Source organism: Bos javanicus, chromosome 29, assembly GCF_032452875.1.
Source record: "Bos javanicus breed banteng chromosome 29, ARS-OSU_banteng_1.0, whole genome shotgun sequence".
Classification (NCBI taxonomy): domain Eukaryota; kingdom Metazoa; phylum Chordata; class Mammalia; order Artiodactyla; family Bovidae; genus Bos; species Bos javanicus.
This window is the reverse complement of record NC_083896.1, coordinates 29,996,851-30,021,644: the sequence shown is the minus strand read 5'-3', so window position 1 is coordinate 30,021,644 and position 24,794 is coordinate 29,996,851. Positions and strand designations below refer to the sequence as shown.

Here is a 24,794-nt window from a genome sequence, read left to right as displayed (position 1 = left end):
ATGGACAGGGAGGCCTGGCGTGCTAGTCCATGGGGTCGAAGGGAGTCGGACGTGACTAAGCGACTGTACTGAATTGAAATAGACTGTAGCCCGCCAGGCTACTGTCCATGGGATTTCCCAGGTGCCATTTCCTCCAGTGGATCTTCCCAACCCAAGGATCAAACCCGTCTCTTATGTCTCCTGCATTGCAGGTGATTCTTTACCATCTGAGCCACAGAGGTTTCATTCCTGCCTTCCTAACAAGTGCAGCATTTGCGGTCCTGGAGGAAGTAGCTGCTGGAGGAGGAGCCAGATGAAGGCCTTTTTCCTCCGACCGTAGGTGGGGGTGTCTGTACAGAAGGAAGGGTGAATGGATACTGGACACTGAAGGAGGCAGCCTCATAGGGTTAACACAGATACTGGGTTCAGCTTGCCCCATCCCTGCCCTCTGCCCCTGGCAACTTCCTTCCTGTGTTTCAGTGAGAGTTTGTTGCGTTCATTCCGAGTTCAGGTGCCTCTTCCTCTTCTGCTCACTTGATAAGTCCTGGCGCTTACCTACCCTCTACTCAGGGGTTCCACTGGCCACCCCCCCACCCCCGGCCCCCGGCAGCACAACTGCCCTCTCCTCCCTCCCTCTCCCAACGGATGATCTGTGGGAGGGCCACCGACTAGGGTGCTATTTCAAAAGCGACTGCCATTAGGTGAAAAGACGAAGGGACAGAGGACTGCTAAAAGGAAAGAGTTAATCACATTTATTGATCAATAAGGAGGATAAACAGAAAAGTCAACAGACCTAGGCCAAGCTGCCCCAGGTTGCTTCTGGTCTGGGCTCTGCTGAGAGAGGCAGAGGCAGTCTCTCTGGTTTGGTACCAGGAAGGAGCCAGTCCTGGGTCCTGATGCTCAGGTCCCCTGAGGTGTTCTGTCCTGCTGGGCTACTGGTGGGAGGCATCAACCTGGGCCGTGATCAGTCCTGGGGTCCCGCCCCATCGTTCTCCATTAGCATGGGCCTGGGCCCATATGGGGCAGGGCGCCCTGGAAGAGAGGCGGGTGGAGGAGACCCTGGCTTGGTGCTGGGGAGGCCCAAGCTGTGAGGAGGTATGAGCATGGCCAGGATCAGAGCCCAGGGTGACACAGTGGGTGGTGGGCCTGTGAGGCACTCCCGAGCTCAGAGGATACAGTGTTCCTGGGCCTTCTCTCCAAAGTAAAAGCGGCTGAAGAGGAAGGGGCTCAGGTTGATGGTCTGGAAGTGGCCCTCCAGCACCATCTCGGCCACAGCCCGCCCCACGGCGGGGGCCTGCTGGAGCCCGTGGCCACTGAAGCCCGTCGCAAAGTACATGTTGATGACAAGGGGGTGGGGGCCCACCACGCCGTTCTGGTCAAAGGTGTTGTAGTCATAATAGCCAGCCCAGGCACTCCGGACCTGCGGGAGCACGAGATATGGGGCTCCTGGGAGGGCTGCCCATGCACCCTACCTCACTCCCAGTACCCTCTACCACCTCCGAGCAGGCCCACGGAATAGTCCTCAGCCATTGTGAAGTGGAGGCCCCTGTTGTGTGGGGTGGGTGGGAGGCTCTGGGAGCAGGCCCAGAGGCTCCAGGGTCATCTGTCTCAGTCCAGTTACCTTTAGAGTCTCAAAGGCTGGTACCCTCTGGGCCAAACGGGGCCACACCTTCTCCTGGAAGAAGTCGTAGTCCACTTCCAGGTTCCCTGGGTCTGGTTCCTCCTCCTGGTAGGGAGAGGTGGGGACAGGGCTGACGTTGTCCAGGACAAGGGCAGATCCAGACGTCACCGACCTCTTTAGTTGGTCCCCTTGGTGGGCAGGGGCTGGGGGGGAAGAGACCCCAGTTCAAAGCCAGAGGGGACTGTGACATCAGTTCCCGCGTGGGGCCCTCCAAGGAAGCCTGACTCCTGAGTGACACCCGCTCTCCGTCTCTTCGCCAGCACCCTGACCGCACGGAGCTTACCTCTGTGGGGCTACAGCTGCCCAGGTAGTTGTTGCCTAATCCTTCCCGGCGGAAATAGGCTCCACTGGGGTCTGCGACGAGCGGTGCCTCCAGGCCTGGTCCCTGGGGGCAGTGCCACAGGTACACATACCTGCCGTGACCAGCAGCGTGAGAAGTGGCGAGAACAGTGACCCCCCACCCCGACCCTCGTGTAACCACCCCCTGAAGAGCCCTGGAGGAGTCACCTTTTCCTCGGCTCCACGGGCAGCTTAGTGCCCTGCATGGTACCCGGCGGCCCGTTCCCAACACCAGCCAGCTCTGCTATTTGGCCAGACCAGGCCCCCGCTGCATTGACCACTATGGCACACTCCACAGGCTGGAACTCCTGGCTGTGGTCCATCTTCACCTGCGGACCCCAGCCTCGGTTTACCCACACGGGAAGCGGGTAGAAGACGATCAAAAGGACAGGCATGTGTAAAACAGCCGGCGAGTGGGAAGGGACTATGTAACACAGGCAGCCCAGCTTGGCATTTTGTGACATCAGAGGAGTGGGATGGGAGGGGGGAGGGAGGATCAAGAAAGCAGGGATATAAAGAATTATGACTGATTCGCGTTGTTGTATGCAGAAACCAACACAATATGGTAAAGCAATTTTCCTCTATAACTAAAACAATTTAAACAAAATGCATAAACACAAGGACAGTCATGACTTTCCTCACTATGCACTTTGCTAAGGGAGGCCCCTAGGCTGAGAACTTACATGGACCTCATGGATCCTTTTCAAAGTCAACTGCTCCCCGCTGGCAGTCTCCATGTGGCTGGATGAAGAGATGAAACCTGCAGAAAAAGGGAAGAAGATAAGTCCTTGAGGGCTTGAAGAGGAAGGAAATGGAGCTTCCACTGGTTCCCTAAGGACAGAAAGCTGGAGGCTAGGAGCTGTCCCACAGGCATTGAAGCCAAAAGGGACAGGGCAGCCAGGACGAACTTGGCCACACAGGACAGGATGATGCCGGAACTTCAAGCAGCTCACGAGTCATGGAAAAATCTGCTTAGGAGCTGGAGGTGGGATGCTCAGGACCAGACCCGGAGAGAAGCCCCCACTCCCCTTGCTCAGCCTGTGTGTGCAGGCGAGACCCGGTGTGGGCTGGCCTCCCCGCCGCCAGAGGACATAAGCCACGGGCACCGGGCCTCAGACTCACGCGTCACCTCTCCTTGGCAGAAAAGGACCCCCATGGACTGTAACTTTCGCCGAAGCCCCTGGAGCAGACACCAGGGGTCAAACCAACCCTCGTTCTCCAGCCCTGTGAGGAGAAAGAAGACTCGTGAAGGGGGCCTAGGACCTTCCTCTCCTGTTGTCTTTCCCACACCCTTTGACTCCTCTTCAGGGCTCGTAAGCTGGGGAATGTCACACTGATCGACTGCACCAGAGCTGGATCCTATGAAAGGACAGAGCTGGCCTGGCCCGGGGCAGGTCCTGCTGGCCAGGAGGGAGGAGCTGTCCCTCCTGGGACAAGTTCCTCCTTGACTTGGCTGCAGGGCGCGGAGACCTCTCACCCTGAGGCGCCCCTCAACCTCTGACCCCCTCTCCAAGCAAGGCTCACCGTATGATGCCAAAGCCACTCCCTCTGTGTTGATCCAGGGAAACTTTTTCTGAAGCTGCTCCGGAGACATCAGACAGACTTTGGCTCCTTCCTGCCTGGAGGAATGCGTGGGTCTGCGCATGTGTGCTCAGTGAGCATGTGTATGGGGGGCGGGGGAGGAGGGAGAGTAGGGGGGCCTGGCTCCACAGTCAGCTCACCCAGGCCACTCTTCCTTGCTGCCTGGTCAAGAGTCCAGCCTCTGCCCTCCCTTTCCACTCTGACAGCCTAGACTCCCTTTGGCCACACCAAGCCCCCTGCCCCCCACCAACTGTTCCCTGTGCTTTCACAACAGGGAGGGTCACTCTGTTCTGCTCAGGGGGCCCTTCCCGTCCACCTTCCAGTACAGCCCTGCTCACAACACAACTGTCCCCTCTGCAACCCTGATGCCCAAAGGCAGCATCACAGGTGCCCAAAGGACACACGAGCCGGACGAGGCAGTCTGGTTCGAATCCTGGTGCCACCACCTACTAGCTCCGGGTGCCTCAGGTTCCCCACGTGGGAAATGGGGATGTTCTGACAACTAAATGCGTTAATATCTGTGATGTATTTAGGATGTGACTTGACGTCACTAGTCACAGTCATAGAGCCATCTGGTGAAGATGCCTGCTCTTGACTGGCTGGCCCACAGCCTTTGACACGAGCCCTCCATAAAGCCTACGAGTTCTACTTTCTGGCTGTTAGAGAAAACACTTGTGGATTCGTGGGACTTGGTAGAAGGGATGTGTCCTGGGGGGTTCTCATTGCCTGGGAATTTAGGAACCACTGTGACAGCGACTGTCCGTGTCTGGATACAGCACTTAGCACGGGACACTGGAGGTCTGCCCATGTCCATCCTTCTGACAGACTGAGCTCCTAGGGAGCAGGGCCTGTCTCATCAGCTCTGTCACCCTGGCCTCTAAAGTGAGTCAGAGGGCGCTGAGATGCAGCACGGAGGCGGCGCCAGGCGCCCACCTCTGCATTTTCACGTTGCGTTCCATGATCGCAGCCCCCTCCTCAGAAGCCAGAAGGAGGTAACCGGAGGGGTTGAACTGGAGGTCTAGGGGAGGGTCATCGACCACCGCCAGGTACTCCTGTGTGCAAAGAAAAGCTCGTCCAAGAAACTGACTTCAAGAAGGGAGGCAGTGGGACTTCCCGGGTGTCCAAAGGCTAAGACTCTGAGCTCCCAATGCATCGGGTCCAGGTTCAATCCCTGGTCACGGAACTAGATTCCACATGCCACATCTAGACATCCCACAAGCTGTAACTAGAGATCCTGCATGATGCAACAAAGATCAAAGATTCTGCATACTGCAACTAAGACCCAGTGCAGCCAAATACATAAATATTTAAAAAAAAAAAAAAAAAGGGAGAGGGAGCTTTTCTGGCTTTCTTACCACAACCCTCAGCTCAGTGCCCTAACCCAGAGAAAAGCCCCCTCCAGGCACTGCCACTGGGAAGAAAACTGGTGTTTCCAACTCCTAGCTGCCCTGTCTCCCCTGCCAGCAGGACTGCCCCACTCTCTGGGCTAAAGGAGGGGTCGCCACCCCCACCCTCCCAATCTCACATTGATGTTCCGTAGAAATTCGGCCGAAAAGAGGGAGAGCTGGACGTTCTGAGGCAATGAGAACTGCTGGCGAATCCCGCCCACGGAGAGCACGGTGGAGGCCCGGGCATACTGCGGAGATGAGACAAGGTGAGGCGGGCCCTGTTCTGTGTGAGAAGAATACTGTCGTGGAGGGTGAGAGTCACATGTCCAAAGTTGAAGGGGCGTCCTACCCTCAGGTTTTATAATCTAAGAGGAGCTGAAGTGAACAAACCCAAATGAAGGCAGTGAGAACAACGGTCATTAAAATACTTATTAGGATAGGTACAGAGCAGAGGATCAGTCATCAAAGGGCGGGACACCCTCATACAAAGTTACAAAATGGTAATGGCCCTGAAGTCCAAGGCTGGAGACTGACTTTTGGTTCTGCTAACTGGAAAACAGAAGGACATGGCCAATGGAGCAAGACCTGTGACTAGCCAGCAGTGGTAAACAGGAACAATTAAAACACAAAAACCTCAGAAGCAATGAAGCCTGCAAGGGGTTTGTAATAACTGTTTGCGCTGATTACAGCTGGAATGCAGGCCAGACCTCTGCAATCTCAAAACACACAACAATTGTGAAATTTGCTTTCAAAAGCAAAAACCTTACTGTCAAGGTCACTAGTTTGAGAAGAACCTGGGGCTGTTTCACAACAAGGGCCAAAGTCCTGTCCCTTCAGAGATTTCAGCCTTTCTTCTCCTCCCCTGCCCCTGACTCTGAGTTGCCAGACTCTGCCCCACCTCAGACCTCACCGTGTGGTCCCGCTCCACCACCAGCACCCGAATGGCACCTTGCTGCTTCTCCAACCTCTTCAGCCAGTAGGCCACAGACAGGCCAAGCACCCCACCCCCAACAATCACCACATCTGAGCGTTCGGGGGGCAGGTGGCTGGTGTCATACAGTGGGTTCCAAGCCCCGCCAGGGAAGATGGACTGGATCTTCTTCTTGATCTCCGACACCTTTCCATCCCAGTCTGTGGGATGCAGTTATGATCAGAGAGGGCCATGCATCTCCTTTCCAAGAGGCGGGGTGGGGTGTGTGTATATCGTGGTCAGAAGATGGGCACAGGAAAAGGTGGGCTAAACTGACACTGAGTTTTTAGTCCTCACAAGGTCAGCTGGCACCCAGCAGCATTCCACAGCTTTGCCTCATGGTCTCTGTGCCCAAGTCTCACTTCCTTTGAGTGCATTATACTAGCTCTGCAAGATTCAGCTTCCTAAAGTGAACACTCTCTACTCTCTCCCTAGGCCAGGGGACTTACACATTTCTCTCCTGGGCTTCTGGACGAATAAGTCCTGGCACATCTAGAGCCACAGGGCCCTCAGAAGCATGGACCTCTGAGTGGCACCTTCTCCTGGATATTCATCACCACCAGCAAATCTACACGCACATCCTGCCTGTTATCAAGTTCTTATGGCTTTGCCTCTTAAATCTCTCTCCAATCTGTCCCCCTTTTTTTCCCCATCTCTACCACCACTGCCCTGGACCAAACCACGATGATGTCTTTCCCACGAAGGCTGTTAAGAGCTCCCATTTCCACTCATTCCCCTCTTGTCCTACCCCCCAACTTCTTTCCTATATCACAGCTTTGTTGTTGTTGTTCAATAGCTAAGCCATGTCCGACTCTTTGCAACCCCGTGGACTGAAGCACGCCAGGCCTCCCTGTCCATCACCAACTCCCACAGGATGCTCAAACTCATATCCACTGAGTCGGTGATGCTATCCAACCATCTAATCCTGTTGCCCCCTTCGGCTCCTGCCTTCAATCTTTCCCAGCATCAGGGTCTTTTCCAATGAGTCTATCACAGCTAGAATGACCTCTTCTGAATATTAATCTAATCAAACACTCTTTTGCTTAGAACCTTCCATGGCATTCCATCACTCTAAGGACAAAGGTTCAAAATCTTTCACGTGGCCTGTGAGACACTGCCCAATCTAGCTCTTGTTCACCCCAGAACCCTCCAACCTCACCCCTTCATTTCTGCCACAGAGGACTTACACAGGTGTTCTCTCTGCTTTGAAACTCTGCGCCCACTTCTTTGCCCAGTTAAGAATCCTTGGTTCCTTTTGATCTCAGCTCGGTTATCATTTTCTCAGGAATGCCTTTCCTGACCTCCCCTAGACTATACCAAGTAATCCTGTTATTATCTCATAGCTATCTCATAGCTCAGTGAACTGTTCTTCTGCAACATGCAGCACACTTGCAACTTTGAACTCATCTGTGATTGCTTCATACTGCGCTATGTCTATCTTCTCCACCAAATCTCCAGCCTAGCACATCCTAAGTGCTCAATAAATGCCTTGAATACATGAATCTTTTTGTCTTTCACACCAAGCTCATAAATCTCCAAGTCTCCTGTCACTGTCTCCAGTCCCAAGTTCAAACTCTTCTCAGCATTCGAGTCTTTCTTTGATCTGGACTTAACCTTACCCATAATTTCATACTACTACTCAACTCTCTATCTGGATGGCCTTTGCTAATTCCTTGCACGAAAACGATACTTCTCTAACCTTTGCTCAGTTCTCCAGAACCTGGAGCTCACACTTTCCTTGAGCCAGTAAACACCATCTTTCAAGGCTGATCTCAGTTCCCAGCCGTTCCATGTATGGCTACCAACACTACCTACTGGCAGTGCAGGACATCGTCCTAGTTGGCTTCTCTTCAGTTTTCAACTGGTCTACGAAGCCTTCCCTCTCCAGCTACACCTCAGACACCTCCAGGACGTGTATCGAATCCTCTCTCTTCTTTCCTCCTCACGGCCACAAAACAGCATCCTGCGTGCAAGCACGACTTCATTAATTTCTGTGCAACCAAAGAATCAGCCCGGCTGCAATTTTGGTGGCAAACTCAGGCATAGAATCATCTGGGATATGTCACCTGAGAAAGGCAACTCTGGGATCCATACCCCTGTCCAGGCTCTACAAGCTCCGGCAGGCAAGGTTACCCCCTACTCCGAGGGACCCACTGTCTTCCCAGCGTGGGCTTGGATTCTGAGTCCTGAAGGTCACAAGGCTGGAGACTGGGGACACCCCAGAACCACGATACCCTCCGCTGCCCTCAACTTTACCCAGAGTAGAGCCTCTTCTGTATGTGCCTAGCCCCCGTCCGGAGAGGCACGGGCCCAGGCGGAGCCGCAGCGCCCTCCGAAGCATGGCCCTGCTGTTGCTGGCCGCTAGGAGAGCAGCACCCTACCCGGGTACAGTCCCAGCCTGCAGTCACTACTACGCGACGCCAGTCGTTCATTCGAGCACTCCCATTGCCAGCGACGCCACGGGGTCCTGCCCCCCCACCCTATAGGCGGTCGGTCCCTCCCAGGACATGCTGAGAGGCCCGCCGAGGCCCGCCCCCACCCTCCATTGGCCAGCTGGGCGTCTACGTCAGTCCTGCGCGCCCGTGGGCGGAGCCGGGGAGGGATCCGGGCGGCGCTGAGCGGAAGTGCGGCTGCGCCGGTTTCCGGGGCCGCTGGTGTGACGTGTCCCGCGCTTGGCGCAGCAGGAAGCAGCGGCGATCGAGGCCTGAGTTCCCGGCGCCGGCCCCGGCTCCTTTCCCGCTGCCGCCATGCTCGACTTCTTCACCATTTTTTCCAAAGGCGGGCTCGTTCTCTGGTGCTTTCAGGGCGTGAGCGACTCATGCACCGGGCCTGTTAACGCGTTAATTCGTTCCGTGCTGCTGCAGGTACCGCCCCCGCGGGATCAGAACTCCGGGCTCGTCCCCCTCCCCCCTGACCCGACCCCTAGTCCCCTTTGACTGATCCCGGGCCTCCCTCTCACCCTGTCTGCCCACCTCAAACTGGCCACTCGCTTGTAGCCAGAACTCCGCTTCTTTCTCCCGCTCCTATCAGACCATCCCTCAACTTTGTGATGTCCCCTCCCCCCTCCGCTTTCTGGGACTCTGGCAGGATTCGGTAGTCCATTGAGACCTCCCTTCGTTCCCCAGTTTCACTGCCAGCGGCTTGCTTTTCTGTTGTCGCAAAGGCTGGATGAGATAAAGGATGAAAGAACGTCTTTTAAGAAGTGTAGATAGTGTCCGGCTGCCGGTAAACCTGATTGTTTACATGAGGACTCTTCTCGCTGGCACATGTCGGTGCCTCCCACCTTTCCCCTCCTTCCCCCACCCCCCCAGCTGGGTGTCTACACTTTTCTCCCAGGTGTAATGCTGGAGAGCAGTGCCCTGAATCTTTTGGCCCTGGAGGACAGGTTTGAGTTTAGGGGAATGTCTGGTTCCTTCCCGAAGGTAGTCCTGGAGGGGCCCAGCTCCAGGTGTTTGAGGGGACAGTCTGAATTCTGAGATACACTCTTTTTCCAGGAGAGAGGAGGTAACAACTCCTTCACCCATGAGGCACTCACTCTCAAGTATAAACTGGACAACCAGTTTGAGTTGGTGTTTGTGGTAAGTGAGGGTATTTTAGAGGGGTAACGATTACACTGACAGGCAGTCCTGATGATTCAGAAAATCCTGATTAATTGCACCCAGTGTCTACGATGAAGTAACTGAGAAAACAAGGAGGGTGGAGGGGAAAAGGGAAGCCGCTCTTGGGCCCAGTCAGAGGGCTTGGCTGCTCCTCAGGTCAGGGAAACCGGCCAGGGGCTGAGCCAGTCCCTGGAGGCCTGGGTCAAGTTGGCTTCCCTCTGTTCTGGGCTGGCATGTAAGCAGATCTGCTGGCTCTGTTCCTTTCCCTGAACAGGTAGGTTTTCAGAAGATCCTAACACTGACGTATGTGGACAAGTTGATAGACGACGTTCACCGGCTGTTTCGAGACAAGTACCGCACTGAGATCCAACAGCAGAGTGCCTTAAGTCTATTGAATGGCACTTTCGATTTCCAGAATGACTTTCTGCGGCTCCTTCGGTGAGAGGCCTCCCCTCTGCAAAATCAATTTCTGAGACTTGATGAGTTCCCTTCCTTCCCAAGAGGGCATAGTACACTGTGGGTTGAAAGGGGCTCCTGAGTTGGCTTCCCAGTTCTGATTGCCTGCTTGGTGTGAGGGCCCTTCCCCTGGATTTAGACTGTCAACCTTTTCTCTTTGGGCTTCCCTGGTGGCTCAGATGGTAAAGAATACCTGCAATGTGGGAAACCCAGGTTTGATCCCTGGCTTGGGAAGATCCCCTGGAGAAGGAAGTGTCAACCCACTCTAGAATTCTTGACTGGAGAATCCAATCCTGGCCCACCAGGCTCCTCTGTCCATAGAATCGCAGAGTCAGACACGACTGAAGCGACTTAGTATGAACTTTTCTCTTTAGTGAAGCAGAGGAGAGCAGTAAGATCCGTGCTCCCACTACCATGAAGAAATTTGAAGATTCTGAGAAGGCGAAGAAACCTGTGAGATCCATGATTGAGACACGGGGTGAAAAGCCTAAGGAAAAAGCCAAGAATAACAAAAAAAACAAGGGGGCCAAGAAGGAAGGTGAGTTTGAACTTGGACATCCAGGGGCATGAGACGTTGTTCAGGTGGCACTGAAGCGGCTCCCTGTCCTTCCCTCTGTCGTCGTTTGCCTCCCTGGCTCAGGTGCCCACCACCCTCATTATTGTCCCCAATGTCGGTGATCCCCCAGGTGTTTCTTCACAGTTTTCTCTGAATGATCTGGGAGGGTTTTCCCCATTTGTCTATTTTGTTGGAATTCGGTCTTTTTTTTTTCAGTGAGTTTTCTCCTTGACAGGTTCTGATGGCCCTCTGGCTACTAGCAAAGCAGCCCCTGCAGAAAAGTCAGGTCTCCCAGTAGGACCTGAGAACGGGGAGGAACTTTCCAAAGAGGAGCAGATCCGCAGGAAGCGGGAAGAGTTCATTCAGAAGCATGGGAGGGGTATGGAGAAGTCCAGGTGAGCAGCCCAGCTTTGCCCTCAGCTTTTGCTATCCAGACACATTAGGGGTGAGGGAGTCCTTGTCTCTGAGGTGGATGCTGCCTCTCCTGCTGCTCCACCATAACCCTCTCTACTGTAACCCTTCACAGCAAGTCCAGTAAGTCAGATGCTCCCAAGGAGAAAGGCAAAAAGGCACCCCGGGTGTGGGCACTGGGAGGCTCTGCTAACAAGGAAGTTCTGGACTACAGCACTCCCACCACCAACGGAGCCCCCGAAGCGGCCCCGCCTGAGGACATCAACTTGGTAAGAGGTAGCAGGGGCCAGAGTGAGGGTTAATGGTAATAAGCAGCAGGGGGAAGGAGAGATGAGGGCAGTCCCCTTGATTCCTTGGAGCCAGAGGGTGGGTTACATTTGGAGCTTCTGGAGTCAAAGGGGCAGAGCAGTGTGGGACAGGGTCACTCCAGGCTTCCCTCCCCACCAGCTCATGGTTTCCTGATCCCTTCTTCCTCTCCCCACACCCTCCAGATTCGAGGGACTGGGCCTGGGAGGCAGCTTCAGGATCTGGACTGCAGCAGCTCAGATGATGAAGGAGCTGCTCAGAACTCCACCAAACCTAGGTACGGGATTTGGTGGCGGGTGGCGGGTATGGCTCCAAAGGCACAGGACTTGCTGGCTGCCTGCTGGCTTTCTGTGCATCTGTGGTTTTCTGTGCCTGCAGTGCTACCAAGGGGACTCTGGGTGGCATGTTTGGGATGCTCAAGGGCCTTGTGGGTTCCAAGAGCTTGACTCGTGAAGACATGGAATCTGTGCTGGACAAGATGCGTGATCATCTCATTGGTGAGTCAGGACAGGGCAGACTCGTGTTTTTGGGCTAAGGATAGTGGGGTAGAAGGGCTGTACCATGGGGGTCGTTCACTCCTGCCAGGGCATTCACCCCACGCTTGTCCCCCTCCTTAGCTAAGAATGTGGCAGCAGACATTGCAGTCCAGCTCTGTGAATCCGTGGCCAACAAGTTGGAAGGGAAGGTGATGGGGACGTTCAGCAGTAAGTATCCCCCCAGACCTAGAAGTGCTTGGGTGGAGGTTATGAAGTCACCACCATTCTTATTAGATGCGTGACTTTTGACAAACTGTAATCTCTAAATCTCTGTTGTTTCACTTAGACTTCAGGTGTTCATGACATCTAACTTAAGAAGATTTGAATCAATTACTTGTCAGGTGCTTAGGGCTGTCAGATATGGTGTGGATTCCTGGGCAGGATCCTAGTTCCCTTTAGCTCAGCAAGATGCCAGGTGTTCGGAGCACCTGACTTGGGCTTCATGGGTATACCTCCCTGCCCCACCCCCAGCGGTGACTTCCACGGTCAAGCAAGCTCTGCAGGAGTCCTTGGTGCAGATTCTACAGCCGCAGCGCCGCGTAGACATGCTCCGGGACATCATGGATGCCCAGCGTCATCAGCGCCCGTACGTGGTCACTTTCTGTGGTGTGAACGGCGTGGGGAAGTCTACCAACCTTGCCAAGGTGGGTGCTGTTCCCCAGGCTGAGTCTGACAGTGTTTCTGCTGCTTTTTCCGTCTTTGCCACTCTGGGGCTGGCTGACAGTTCGGCCTCTTTTGCAGATCTCCTTCTGGCTGTTAGAGAACGGCTTCAGTGTCCTCATCGCTGCCTGCGACACATTTCGTGCCGGGGCTGTGGAACAGCTGCGGACGCACACCCGGCGTCTGAGCGCCCTGCACCCCCCCGAGAAGCACGGCGGCCGGACCATGGTGCAGTTGTTCGAGAAGGGCTACGGCAAGGATGCTGCTGGCATTGCCATGGAGGCCATTGCCTTTGGTACGGTGCACAGCAAGTGTGGAGCTTGTGTGCGCCCCTTTGCTCCGGGGGTTCTCTTGGAACTTGCAGAGGACCAGGGTTACCCTACCACCAACTTTCTGCTCAGTAGCAGCTCAGAATTAGTGGTGTGCCATGCCATGCTCCACTTTGGGGTAACGTGTAGTTGCAGGCAAACCTCGTATATTCGTTTTGTTACCTCAATATTTGGTCACCTTTATCCTCCTGCTAGGGCTTCCCGGGTGTGGCTCAGTGGTAAAGAATCTGCCTGCCAATGCAGGAGACAAAATAGATACAGGTTCCAGCCCTGGGTCGGGAAGATCCCCTGCAGGAGGAAATGGAACCCACTCCAGTATTCTTGCCTGGGAAATTCATGGACAGAGGAGCCTGGCGGGCTACAGTCCACAGAGTTGCAGAGAGTCAGGCACACTGAGTGTACACACACACCCACCTGCTCTCCTTTCCCTAAATATGCTTCATGACAGCGTGTGGAAACTGTTTCTTACATCACCTTCTAACTTGATTCGGAACCTAAGGAAATAAACAGGCAGACTTCTAATAGGGCCAGTTTAGGACCTGTTAAGAAGCTGGAAATGAGTGTAACAGTCCAGGAGTTTTGAGTTGACCACTTTTTTCTTTCTAGCACGTAACCAAGGCTTTGATGTGGTGCTGGTGGACACAGCTGGCCGCATGCAAGACAACGCTCCCCTGATGACTGCCCTGGCCAAGCTCATCACTGTCAACACACCTGACCTGGTGCTGTTTGTGGGGGAGGCCTTAGTAGGCAACGAGGCCGTGGACCAGCTGGTGAGGGCTCGGGCCTGGTTCTCTTCCCAACCTCAGCTCTGGCCAGTTAGGTATGTTATATTTATATCATGTTTCTCCTTTCAGGTCAAGTTCAACAGAGCCTTGGCTGACCATTCTATGGCCCAGACACCTCGGCTCATTGATGGCATTGTCCTTACCAAATTTGATACCATTGATGACAAGGTAAACATGGGCGAGACAGGGCAGAGTGGGACCAGGAGGGGAGTGGCTGTCCTTCACAGGGGAGCGGAGCCTCCCGTCGCTGAGGGAGTGCAAAGGCAGGGTCCAGAAATGACTGGGTATCCTGTCTCTGCTTCAGGTGGGAGCTGCGATTTCTATGACCTACATCACAAGCAAACCCATCGTCTTTGTGGGCACTGGCCAGACCTACTGTGACCTACGCAGTCTAAACGCCAAGGCTGTGGTGGCTGCCCTCATGAAGGCTTAATGTGGCTCTCGCCTGATACCAAATCACCGCTTCCCCCAAAGTCCCTATCCCTGTATCAAGAATGTGCTTTAGAGTATGTGAGCAGCTTGTCTTCAGTGTAGTTCAAAGGCAGAGTGAGGGGGGCTCCGGGGCCTGCAGCCCCTCGTAACCCCACTCTCTGTTCAGCCCAGCCTCCACCTGCAAGGAGGGCCTAATCATGTTAGTCACTGCCCACTACCCTTCCCCGCCCCACCCCCGTGCTCTTCCCCCTTCCTAATCCAGCATCCCTCACTCTGCCTACAGACTCGGTCTCATTACAGCTTTGACCAATGGTTAGTAGATCCAACACCAGAGCTCTGCTAGTTAGTGTGGTCATGGGGACATCCGAGCATCGTCCCCCGCTCCATTAGAGAAGAGGCTTGAGAGCCTGCTCTGGGTCTCGATGGCCCCTCTCCGTAGGATACACAGCATTCAGGTCCGCAGGGCCAGGATAACACCCCTACACTGTGGCAGTGTATGGCCTCTTCTTAATTGCTGCTAATTCAATGATCCCTTCCCCTTTTCCCCAAAGCCTCAGCGAGGCCAGAGTGATGTGTTACAGATGAGTGAGAGGGGTCCCCGCCTCCCACAGAAGTAAAAGGAGCCGCGCTGCAGTGTTGCATTGGGCTTCTCAGCCTCCAAGACCTCCTCCCACTTCCAGAATCCACACGTAACCGCATGTTCCCCTTCCCAGGAGAAAACCAACTGTCAGGAGGGGTACATGTTGCCCCCTCCCCCTTCTGCTCCCCAGCGGATCCTGGCTCCTCCTCCTCCTCTACAGTGCCTGGTAGACGAGCGCCACGCTGAAGAATGCAGACCTTGTTAAGGCTTGTCCTGCAGCTTGGTGTTACAGATGTGCTGTTCGTGCAATAAGGTGAAGGCTGTCTGCCCAGAGGAATACATAATTTATATGAGAAAATACATTTCATAAGTAAATTGCCTTTTAGGTCTTGGAGTCATTTTACAGAGGATTCAAAACTAAACTACAGCACACTAACTAGAGTTTCTAGGGTACATGGCAGGAAGGGAAACGGGAACTGATAATGTTGAGGAATCAGGTGAAAATCAGCGCTTGTCCCCAGAATGAGATCACCTTCCCCACAGGGTACAAGAATAGAACTTTTAAAATTTAAATTCGGCCTGTACCTTTGCAGGTCAGGAGTTTTCTAAAGTGACTCAAAGTAGAGCTGGGGCCCTGGGAAGTAAATGAAGAAGCTTTTAATATTACAGCTCAATTATGTAAAATACTGTACACTGTAAAAGGTCTAGAAAACTAGAGCTTCAAGTCATATTTTAAAAAAGCCATTAAGCTTAATTGAAAAACCAAGTATAGAGTACAAAACTGCCGCAAGGGCCACGGCGAACCCGTGGCGTCGAGAGCCCAAGTCCTCTGTGCAGCCACAGTCGGTGGAAATGTCCTGTTGACCTGCTGTGTGGACTCAGCCTGGGGTGGGGTGGGGGCTCCATTTGGGCCCCTTGTCACTTGGGTATTGAACTGGAACAGGCTGCAGAGGAATGAGCCGGCATGAAGGATTAAGTTGGACATCTCTGCTAACCCCCAGCTTTCAGCCTCTGGGTATTGGTACTTCCTAGGAGCTGCTTCGGGTTCTTGTAAGTTCACTTGTTAAACACTCCACGGTAGGCCCTGACAACTTGATCTAATGGTGGCCGTTCTCTAGCTCTCTCAGGTACTATGGTCTGCAGAGAGAAAAAAGATGGTAAGTGAAGTTTCACATGTCAGGTTTATCCATCTAAAGCTGCAGAAACTGAAAGGAAAGTGAAATCGCTCAGTTGTATCCAACTCTGCGACCCCATGGACTGTAGCCTACCGGGCTCCTCCGTCCATAGGATTTTCCGGGCAAAGGTACTGGAGTGGGTTGCCATTTCCTTCTCCAGAAACTGAAGTCAAGCTTAATCCTAGAAAGGACAAGACACCAAATACTAGGAAACCTGTGAATGGACTTGGTAGGAAAATCCAGACTCTACAGGTGGGAGAGCTAAGTCATTCTCCAAGGTCTTAACTGAGTGCTGGGAAAACGTTTTCTGCTGACAAATGGTTGAACAGGAAACAGTATACCTCTTATTTCACTGTGTGCTGTAGACGAGCCATTCAGCTGGCCTTCTCTCACGATCCCTGCTAAACAGAACACACATCAGTATCAGATAATATGACCGAACAGCTAAAACTTAGCAAAGCAGCCAACTAAAGGGAGGTGAAAGCACATGGTCTGACTAAGGATGAAATTATCACTAATGCACAGTTGCTGCTGCTGCTGCTAAGTCGCTTCAGTCGTGTCAGACTCTGTGCGACCCCAAAGACAGCAGTCCACCAGGCTCCCCCGTCCCTGGGATTCTCCAGGCAAGAACACTGGAGTGGGTTGCCATTTCCTTCTCCAATGCGTGAAAGTGAAAAATGAAAGTGGTCGCTCAGTCGCGTCCGACTCTTAGCGACCCCATGGACTGCAGCCTACCAGGCTCCTCCATCCATGGGATTTTCCAGGCACGAGTATTGGAGTGGGGTGCCATTTCCTTCTCCGAGGCAGGGGCATAAACCAGGTTAGTCTTCACACTGTTGTACTAGATGATAGGGAAACACTGAGGTCCCTGAGTGCGCTAACACTCCTTGTGAAAAAACAAGTGTGTCCCTAACTAGTCCAGAAGCCCAAGTTTAGGTAAATAAAACTACTCCAGCCGGGGACAGGAAGCAGCATGCAAGGGGGAAAATTCAGTCAAGCAGAAGAGTGACTAGGAGCTGAGCTAACACCCCCAGAATGGGCTTAGAGCCTTGCTGTCTGATACAGTGCCATTGGCCACATGTGCTATTTAGTTCTAAATTAAAAACTGTGTTCCTCAGGGACTCCCCTGGAGGTCCAGTGGTTAGGACTCCACACTTCCACTGCGGGGGGGGGTGGGTTCGATCTCTGGCTGGGGAACTGAGATTCCACAAGCGGCATGGGGCGGCCAAAAAAGAAAAAAGTCTGTTCCCCAGTCACACTTAACTACACTTCAAAACTCAATGGCCATGTGTGGCTTGTGGTTACAGTACTGGACAGAGATGATAGAATACTTCAGTCAGCACAGAAAATTCTGTTGGACAGCACTGGAATAAATAATGCGTGGGAAGAAGTTTAAAACTGAATACACAGGAGAAAAGAATAGCAGACAGAAACATGGACAGCTGGAGTAAAAATAAGCAAGAGACAGCGCTCGAACATACAAACTGGGATTCCCCTCCTGGAAAACAGAGCAATATTTATCAGCCACTAAAATGTTACCTTTGACCTGGTAATTATACTGAGAATACAGCCTATGGAAATTACTGGCAAAAGGAAAAACTCCAGGGATGAAGATACGTTCACTGCAACAGTGCTTACAGTAGAAAAAACTAGATACTGCCTAAAACAGGGAAATAATTAGGTAACTGTGACACAGTGGATTATAACAGTCATACTGGCTATGAAGACTGCAGCCATGTGTGGAAATGTATGGTATGTATCACTGAATTTAAAAAGTACCAGGACTGTATATAGATTTTGTTTACAACCATGAGGAAATGCACAAGGAAAACTTAACTGAAATACACCAAAGTGACTGCTCTTGTGATAGTAGTGAATTATAAAAGAATTACCTTATTTTCCCCATTACTTGATTTTCCTGAAATAAATGTATCTGCAGCCTACAGAATCTTCCAACCTAAGTAATTTTCACTTTGCAAAAGTTTGGACACAGCACAATGCCCAGTACAGAGCAAGAGCTCAGGGTTATAAAACAGCAGCGGTGAAAGACCTCTGACCTCTCACTGGTATTTATCTATAGACTCAAAACATAACTGTGGATGGAAGGTAAATTTGACTTGAAGTGCTTTAACCTAAAACTGCTCTGCTAGATTTCAGATCACAAACTTCAGCTGACCATTCTAATTAAAGCCCCTGGCCACACGGAAAATCCTTGATGTTTAACAATTCACAATACCCTAATGAGTGGTACAGAGAAGGCAATGGCACCCCACTCCAGTCCTCTTGCCTGGAAAATCCCATGGACGGAGGAGCCTGGTAGGCTGTCGGACACGACTGAGCGACTTCACTTTCACTTTTCACTTTCATGCATTGGAGAAGGAAATGGCAACCCACTCCAGTATTCTTGCCCGGAGAATCCCAGGGATGGGGGAGCCTGATGGGCTGCAGTCTATAGGGTTGCACAGAGTCGGACACGACTGAAGCAACTTAGCAGCAGCAGCAGCAGCAACAATGAGTGGTAACTTCATGGGGAGTTGCTCTGCTAGGAAGCCCATGCAGCTAAGGACAGTCTGTGCAGCTTCGCAATACTTCTGATGACTTTTGTCAATAAAAGGCTTAGTGTAGGAAGAGCTGTCTGGCGGGATTTTGTTCTCTTCCACATTAGCATCTTCCCTGGCTAGAAGACCTCAAGAACACAGATGAAAAGAACAAAGTGAGTACTCCTTGCCCAGTGGAAAAGCCTACTGAGAGTCCCACCTATGGGCAAACAGTAGAAGCATCTGGAATATTGCACGACAACAGAAAACATCACCAAGAAAGATTAGCAAACTGCTTTCACAGAAAAGATAAATTGGAAAATTTCCTTTTTTAAGGGCTTTTAAAACTCTTCTATAAAAAGGGTAGACTTAGTTTTCAAAATGTTTAGTTATGGTGATGCCTTTTACAAATCTTGTTCCATCAAAACAGAGCCATGGATAATCACAGTTTGTGGAATTTCTCATCACATGAGAATCCCATTGCATAGGACAAATTCTCTCTATATTAAACTACCCATCCTTTAAGAGGCCCCTAAGATGCATTCAGATTGACCATGAAAATGCATATTAGCAAATAACTTTTCAAGAACATATTCTACATAACAGCAGTAAGGTTTCTTTGGAACTGTGTGCTGAGTCATAATGGGCATACCTTGGGGCCCGGCTTTATTCAAACTAAGGTCTTAAAAAAGCATTCTCCAATTTAGCTATACCAAAAAGTTTTACATTTGGTAGGCTGAGGAAGCTTGCCTGGAGCCATTAGTAAATGGAAACTTTTATCCGCATTTGGCTTTCTAGTTAGAACTGAGAGGTAAAATGTCAAGTGAATGGTACCCCTAACTTGACTTTAACGCCACCACAACAGTTTCCACATAACATTTTTGAAGCGTTTTTTTTTTCCTGTTTAAAAAGACAAAGCATAATCGTAAAAAATAGATTTTCATATTTCATAATATAGGAAAAAATATTAAACACGTTAACTCCTACTGCCTAGAGACAGCCACAGTTAATTTTCTAAGCCTCATGCCAGGCATATCTCTATGCTATTGTTTAGTCGCTCAGTCATGTCCAACTCTTTGCGACCCCGTGGACTGTAGCCCGCCAGGTGCCTCTGTCCACGGGATCTCCCAGGCAAGGACACTGGAGTGGGTGCCATTTCCTCCTCCAAGGGATCTTCCCAACCCAAGGGTTGAACCAGCATCTCCTACATTGGCAGGTGGATTCTTTATGGCACCAGAGAAGCCATGCACACCAAACAAAAATAGAAAACATCTACAATCTTGTATGCCAGGGATTGGGATACAAAAATGCATTTTACAACCTGCATTTTATTTTTTCCACTCAGAATATTATATCTCTGACATTATTTTGGGCAGTAAAAGCATTTTTTATTTTATGGCTTCATAAGTATTTAATATTTAATCAATTAATAAATGGTGTATTTATAGAATCACCTATTTTCTGGAACATTTTAGGCTGCTTCCAATTTTTGCCATTTACCCACAACCCTGACTACATCCCCACGCCTTTATCTTTGTGCAACTGTGTCGTATAATTGTGTGAGTGTCCAGTGATCTCCTTTAGGAGAAATTTCTAAGATAGATTTTATCGAAAGGGATTTCTGGGTCAAAGGTTTTAAAATTCTGAACATATTCCAAATTTACCCTTCAGAAAAGTTGTAATAACTTTACCTTCCCACCAAAATTGCACAAATATATTTTTTTCCTCACAGCCTTAGCCAAAAGGGAGTTACCATTCTTCCCTATTTTTCAAATCTAAATTCTTTCTTTTTTAAAATTTATTATTTTTCGGGGGGAGAAATATCAATAACCTCAGATATGCAGATGGCACCACCCTTATGGCAGAAAGTGAAGAGGAACTAAAGAGCCTCTTGATCAAAGTGAAAGAGGAGAGTGAAAAAGTTGGCTTAAAGTTCAACATTCAGAAAACGAAGATCATGGCATCTGGTCCCATCACTTCATGGGAAATAGATGGGGAAACAGTAGAAACAGTGGCTGACTTAATTTTTTTGGGCTCCAAAATCACTGCAGATGGTGAATGCAGCCATGAAATTAACAGACACTTACTCCTTGGAAAGAAAGTTATGACCAACCTAGACAGCATATTAAAAAGCAGAGACATTACTTTGCCAAAAAAGGTCCATCTAGTCAAGCCTATGGTTTTTCCAGTGGTCATATATGGATGTGAGAGTTGGACTATAAGAATTGATGCTTTTGAACTGTGGTGTTGGAGAAGACGCTTGAGAGTCCCTTAGACTGCAAGGAGATCCAACCAGTCCATTCTGAAGGAGATCGGCCCTGGGTGTTCATTGGAAGGACTGATGTTGAAGCTGAAACTCCAATACTTTGGCCACCTGATGCGAAGAGCTGACTCATTTGAAAAGACCCTGATGCTGGGAAAGATTGAGGGCAGGAGGAGAAGGGGACGACAGAGGATAGGATGGCTGGATGGCATGACCAACTCAATGGACATGGGTTTGGGTAAACTCCGGGAGTTGGTGATGGACAGGGAGGCCTGGCGTGCTGCAGTCCATGGGGCCGCAGAGTCAGATATGACTGAACAACTGAACTGAACTGCCCTGGGTCTTTGTTGCAGTGCACGGGCTCCAGGCTTAGCTGCCCCTCGGCATGTGGGATGTTAGTTCTCTAACCAGGCATCGAACCCACATTCCCTGCACTGGAAGGTACATTCTTAACCACTGGACTACCAGGGAAGTCCCTGAAATCTAAATTTCAATTGCATTTCACCGATTAGTCTAACCTGAAAACTAACCATGATCTCCCTTCATAATCTGGTTAGGATTATATTCTGCATCTTGGTGATGACCTGACCCACCACAAACACATAACAGGCTGAAGAACAGCTGCCCTCCGACCCCTCTTAGTCTCAAACGCAACTTACCTGACCTTCCCCTCGTGGAGATCTCACATGTCAGTCGTTTGAAATATTCTGGAAGGTCAGCATAGTCATTTCCATAGGAGATGACCTTAATCCCTTTGTCCAGCATGTTTTCTCGAAGCTTCTTGAATTCATCCACATCTCCTCTCCGAACTAGCATGAAATGTTCTAAGTCAGATTTATGCTTGACGGCCTCCAGAAAAAGGGCTTGGAAAGTGGTGTCATCCACAGTCCAGCCACAGCCCAGGAAGAGGAATGACTTGTTTTCATAGAGTTTCTGAATCTCTCTCTGGTAGGGAGAGAAACAACATGTGAGTCACACTGTGAAGACAGGTCTGCAACTGCTGCATCGAGCAGACTGTGATAAGCAGTGAACCAGGGTGAAGAGTCAGAGGACAGATACGCCCATGAAGGAGCACGATCTTCTCACTGTCTGCTGCTATAACTTGATGACTGTTCTCAAACTGTATCTTTACCTGGCATTCTCCCGCAGGGTCTGTATTCATTTTACTCTTTCCATTTTTTGACCATATCTGCTTTTTCTGCTTTACAAACTGAGCCATGAATAACCAGAGAATCCCATCACCAGAGTGCTCAAAGAAAACCTGGCCCTTAGAACATTAATGCACATGTGTATATACTTTTAAGACATTTTCTAAAGATTGTTTTGATATGGACCATTTTTAAAGTCTTTTATTGAATTTGTTACAACATTGTTTTATGTTTTGGTTTTTTGGCCACAAGGCATGTGGGATCTTAGATCCTTGACCAGGGATCGAACCTGAGCCCCTGCATTGGATGGCAAAGTCTTAACCACTGAACTGCCAGGGAAGTCCCTGTGGGTATACATTTATACACACATGTATGTACATATATATCACACACTACGTATGTATTAAGTATTAGAAATGATTTTGCTTAAGGGATCACTCAGTGTCAGTTACAGATAAAGCTGTAACAGATGTCAGGGAAAGACCGGGTGAAAAAAAGTCCCCTTGTGCTTTAAAAAAAAATCACATTTTCTTGGTCTTTTTTCATGAAGCCTCCATTTTATTACCCTATGCAAATTAAAAAAATTTTTTCTCCAGTGATCAATAAGTGAATATGTATGATGATTCAATACAAAGCCACCATCATTTATATAAAAACTCTTCAGAATGTATGCTCTAGTAGTAATTGGTTAGTGAAAAACTGCACAAATTAGTCTTGGCATAGAGAGGGTTACTAATTCCATGTATGTGTGTCTGTGAGTGCTCAGTTGCTCAGTTGTGCCCGACTCTTTGTGAACCCAGACAGGCTCCTCTGTCCATGGGATTTCCCAGGCGAGAATACTGGAGTGGGTTGCCATTTCCTTCTCCAGGGGAGGTTCCCGGCCCAGGGATTGAACCCGTGTCTCCTGTGTTCCTTGCACTGGCAGGCAGATTCTTTACCACTGTGTCACCTGGGAAGATAATACCATGTATACCAAATAATGAATACAAATATATCTTCTTTGTATGTGAAGATGATGCCAGTAACAGTGCCAACTGCTGGCTGTCAATCAAGAACAAAGTAAAACCACAGGGCCTGACACCTGAAGAGATGTCTGACATTTCCCAAGATGGCACACACGTTCACAAGCTAAGAAGCACAGAAAAGAATGCTTGGCCTTCCAATTTTAAGTGATGAAAAGAAACTGTTAACCCTGGAAGCTCAGTGGTGTGTTCAGAAGGTTCCCAGAAAGGCTTTCCCAAGAGCAGCTAGGTCAGCACCACTTACCATAACTTCAGTATTCCTGAGCACATTCTGATAACCAGCTGGGTGAAGGACAATGCCACTCGGGTTGGTGTAGACCCCATGGATGTGTAGGACACTCAGCTTCCGCTTCTCCTGAGCCCACTCAAGGACCTGCACAACATAAACAAAGCTTAGCCAGGTGGCCAGGGCTGAGCACCTGCTTCAAGGTCCCAGTGGGCAAGACAGTCTTTTGAGGACCAGGCTTCTGACACACTCTCCAGCTTCATAATATCACAGGGCAAGAATGTGGCCACTCGATGTGGCCTTTGTACTGCAGGCATGACTGTTAGGAATGATGGCAAGTCTGGTAATTTCTCTTGCAAAGAAATAATCAAAAATCAGAATATGTCATCATCTGCAAAAACCACATGGGCTCTTTCCACTGGTGATACACAAGACAGCCACAGATGGCCCTTTCAGTATGGATCCCCAAGACGTCAAGCCTTGTAGCGACTCCCTGGTCTAGTCCCCTTTCACATTTACTCCAGGCTTGGCCATATGGCTGGCTTTAGAAAACGGGGCATAAGCAAACAGGAGAAGAAACTTGGAAAACGTTGGCACAATGTGCCTTCTTTCTCTTTTGCTGCTTTTGGAACCCAGCTACCATGTGAAGAAGTCTGATGGCCCAGCCAACAGCCCGCACAACAGACACACAAGCAAGGTTATCTCACACCACCCAGTCTGGCCACCAGAGGACCACAGTCATGTGGGCAGCCTGCAAAACCAGCAGAATGGCCCAGCGGAGCCCATTAGCCCAGCTCAGGTGGCAACTTCACATTATCATGGGCAAATAAAGTGTTGTTTTAAACCACCAAGTTTTCAGGGTGATTTCTTGTGCAGCAATTGATAAGTAGTAGAAGAATCACTTCAGTCACCTGTGAGCTACCTAAGAGGCCACCAAGGAAGAATGACCACTTAGCCGCCAATGGTAAGGACCAACCGGGTCCCGTGGTTTCCATTTTCCCAAGGACTTGAGACAGTATAAATTTGTTTTTATAACACTCTAGAGAAATAAGGTATGATTAGGGAAAAAAGAGGCACAGAGATTTAGAATCGTAAGTATTACTTGGCTCTATTCTGACTACCAGTCAGTGGCTTTAACCCTTTAACTTCAATACTGCCCCTAATGTGGACTAACTACAAAAGCAAATCTTGAGACTCCGGGATGAAAATGAGAAGGAAAATTTCAAGTCTGCTAGATATCCTTAACTTTATTTTTCGGCTGCACCTCGCAGCATGTGGGATCTTAATCCCCTTACCAGGGATTGAATCTGCGCTCTCTGTGATGAAAGCATGGGTTCTTAACCACTGGACCGCCAGGGAAGTCCAGGAAATCCTTAACTTAAGAAAGACCCTTATGCGTCTGATGCTGGTCATGATCTTCAGAGATTACATCAGAAACAGGATGGAAGTTGTTTCCTGCCATTCATTTTTAAATTTAATTCAATCGTTTATTTATTCACAAAATATTTACTGACCACCTACTAGTATGTGCCAAGTACTTTCTTAGGCATCAGAGTAAGAAGGGCTGACATGGTCCCTGTTCAAATAGAGGTGCTTTCCTCTAGGGCAGACAACAACCCAAGATGAAAATGGAAAGTTACGACACGTACTCCATTGAAAAACTGAATCCAAAAATAAGGGTGGGTCCCTTTTAAATTAGGGTGGTCAGAGAAGACCTCTCGGAGGAAGTGATTCACAAGTGGGGTCTTACAGGTGAAGAAGGAGCAGGCCGTACAAAGCATGGGGGCAGCAGGAGGAAAACACTCCAGCCAGACAAAACCAGTCTTCACAGCACC

At 50.2% G+C, this 24,794-nt stretch overlaps 3 protein-coding genes across 16 annotated transcripts in view; 1 reads left to right on the top strand and 2 right to left on the bottom strand.

Moving 5' to 3' along the window:
- Positions 1-708: 708 nt before the first annotated feature.
- On the bottom strand, positions 709-8,419 carry FOXRED1 (FAD dependent oxidoreductase domain containing 1). Of its 13 annotated transcripts, XM_061406384.1 has the most exons (12): positions 8,195-8,263; positions 7,754-7,901; positions 5,879-6,099; positions 5,106-5,216; positions 4,514-4,632; positions 3,524-3,618; positions 3,122-3,223; positions 2,683-2,759; positions 2,168-2,328; positions 1,944-2,073; positions 1,601-1,705; positions 709-1,399 (listed from the first exon to the last, which is right to left on the bottom strand). In XM_061406384.1, the coding sequence occupies exons 2-12, from the start codon at positions 7,767-7,769 to the stop codon at positions 1,145-1,147; spliced, it is 1,392 nt and encodes a 463-aa protein (XP_061262368.1). In that variant the 5' UTR covers positions 7,770-7,901; positions 8,195-8,263; the 3' UTR covers positions 709-1,144. The 13 variants fall into 13 exon arrangements, with proteins under 13 accessions (XP_061262368.1, XP_061262366.1, XP_061262371.1 ...); XM_061406382.1 differs by lacking the exon at positions 7,754-7,901 and having other exon boundaries at positions 8,195-8,396; XM_061406387.1 differs by lacking the exon at positions 7,754-7,901 and having other exon boundaries at positions 709-1,011; positions 8,195-8,377.
- A 146-nt stretch (positions 8,420-8,565) lies between these two features.
- Positions 8,566-14,968, top strand: SRPRA (SRP receptor subunit alpha). Its single transcript, XM_061406381.1, has 14 exons — positions 8,566-8,802; positions 9,433-9,516; positions 9,812-9,975; positions 10,368-10,531; positions 10,785-10,944; positions 11,076-11,229; positions 11,452-11,543; positions 11,645-11,763; positions 11,884-11,970; positions 12,274-12,446; positions 12,544-12,757; positions 13,398-13,561; positions 13,646-13,744; positions 13,881-14,968. The coding sequence occupies exons 1-14, from the start codon at positions 8,686-8,688 to the stop codon at positions 14,007-14,009; spliced, it is 1,920 nt and encodes a 639-aa protein (XP_061262365.1). The 5' UTR covers positions 8,566-8,685; the 3' UTR covers positions 14,010-14,968.
- Positions 14,969-15,225: 257 nt separating this feature from the next.
- FAM118B (family with sequence similarity 118 member B) overlaps positions 15,226-24,794 on the bottom strand; it is a 48,602-nt gene continuing 39,033 nt past the window's right edge. Inside the window, exons 5-8 of one of the 2 annotated variants that reach the window (XM_061406397.1) lie at positions 22,978-23,106; positions 21,223-21,508; positions 16,105-16,164; positions 15,226-15,725 (exon numbers count right to left, since the gene is read on the bottom strand). In XM_061406397.1, coding sequence (XP_061262381.1) covers positions 15,712-15,725; positions 16,105-16,164; positions 21,223-21,508; positions 22,978-23,106 — 489 coding nt within the window. In that variant the 3' untranslated portion in view covers positions 15,226-15,711. The remainder of the gene's footprint in view (positions 15,726-16,104; positions 16,165-21,222; positions 21,509-22,977; positions 23,107-24,794) is intronic. The other variant, XM_061406398.1, reaches the window with a different exon arrangement.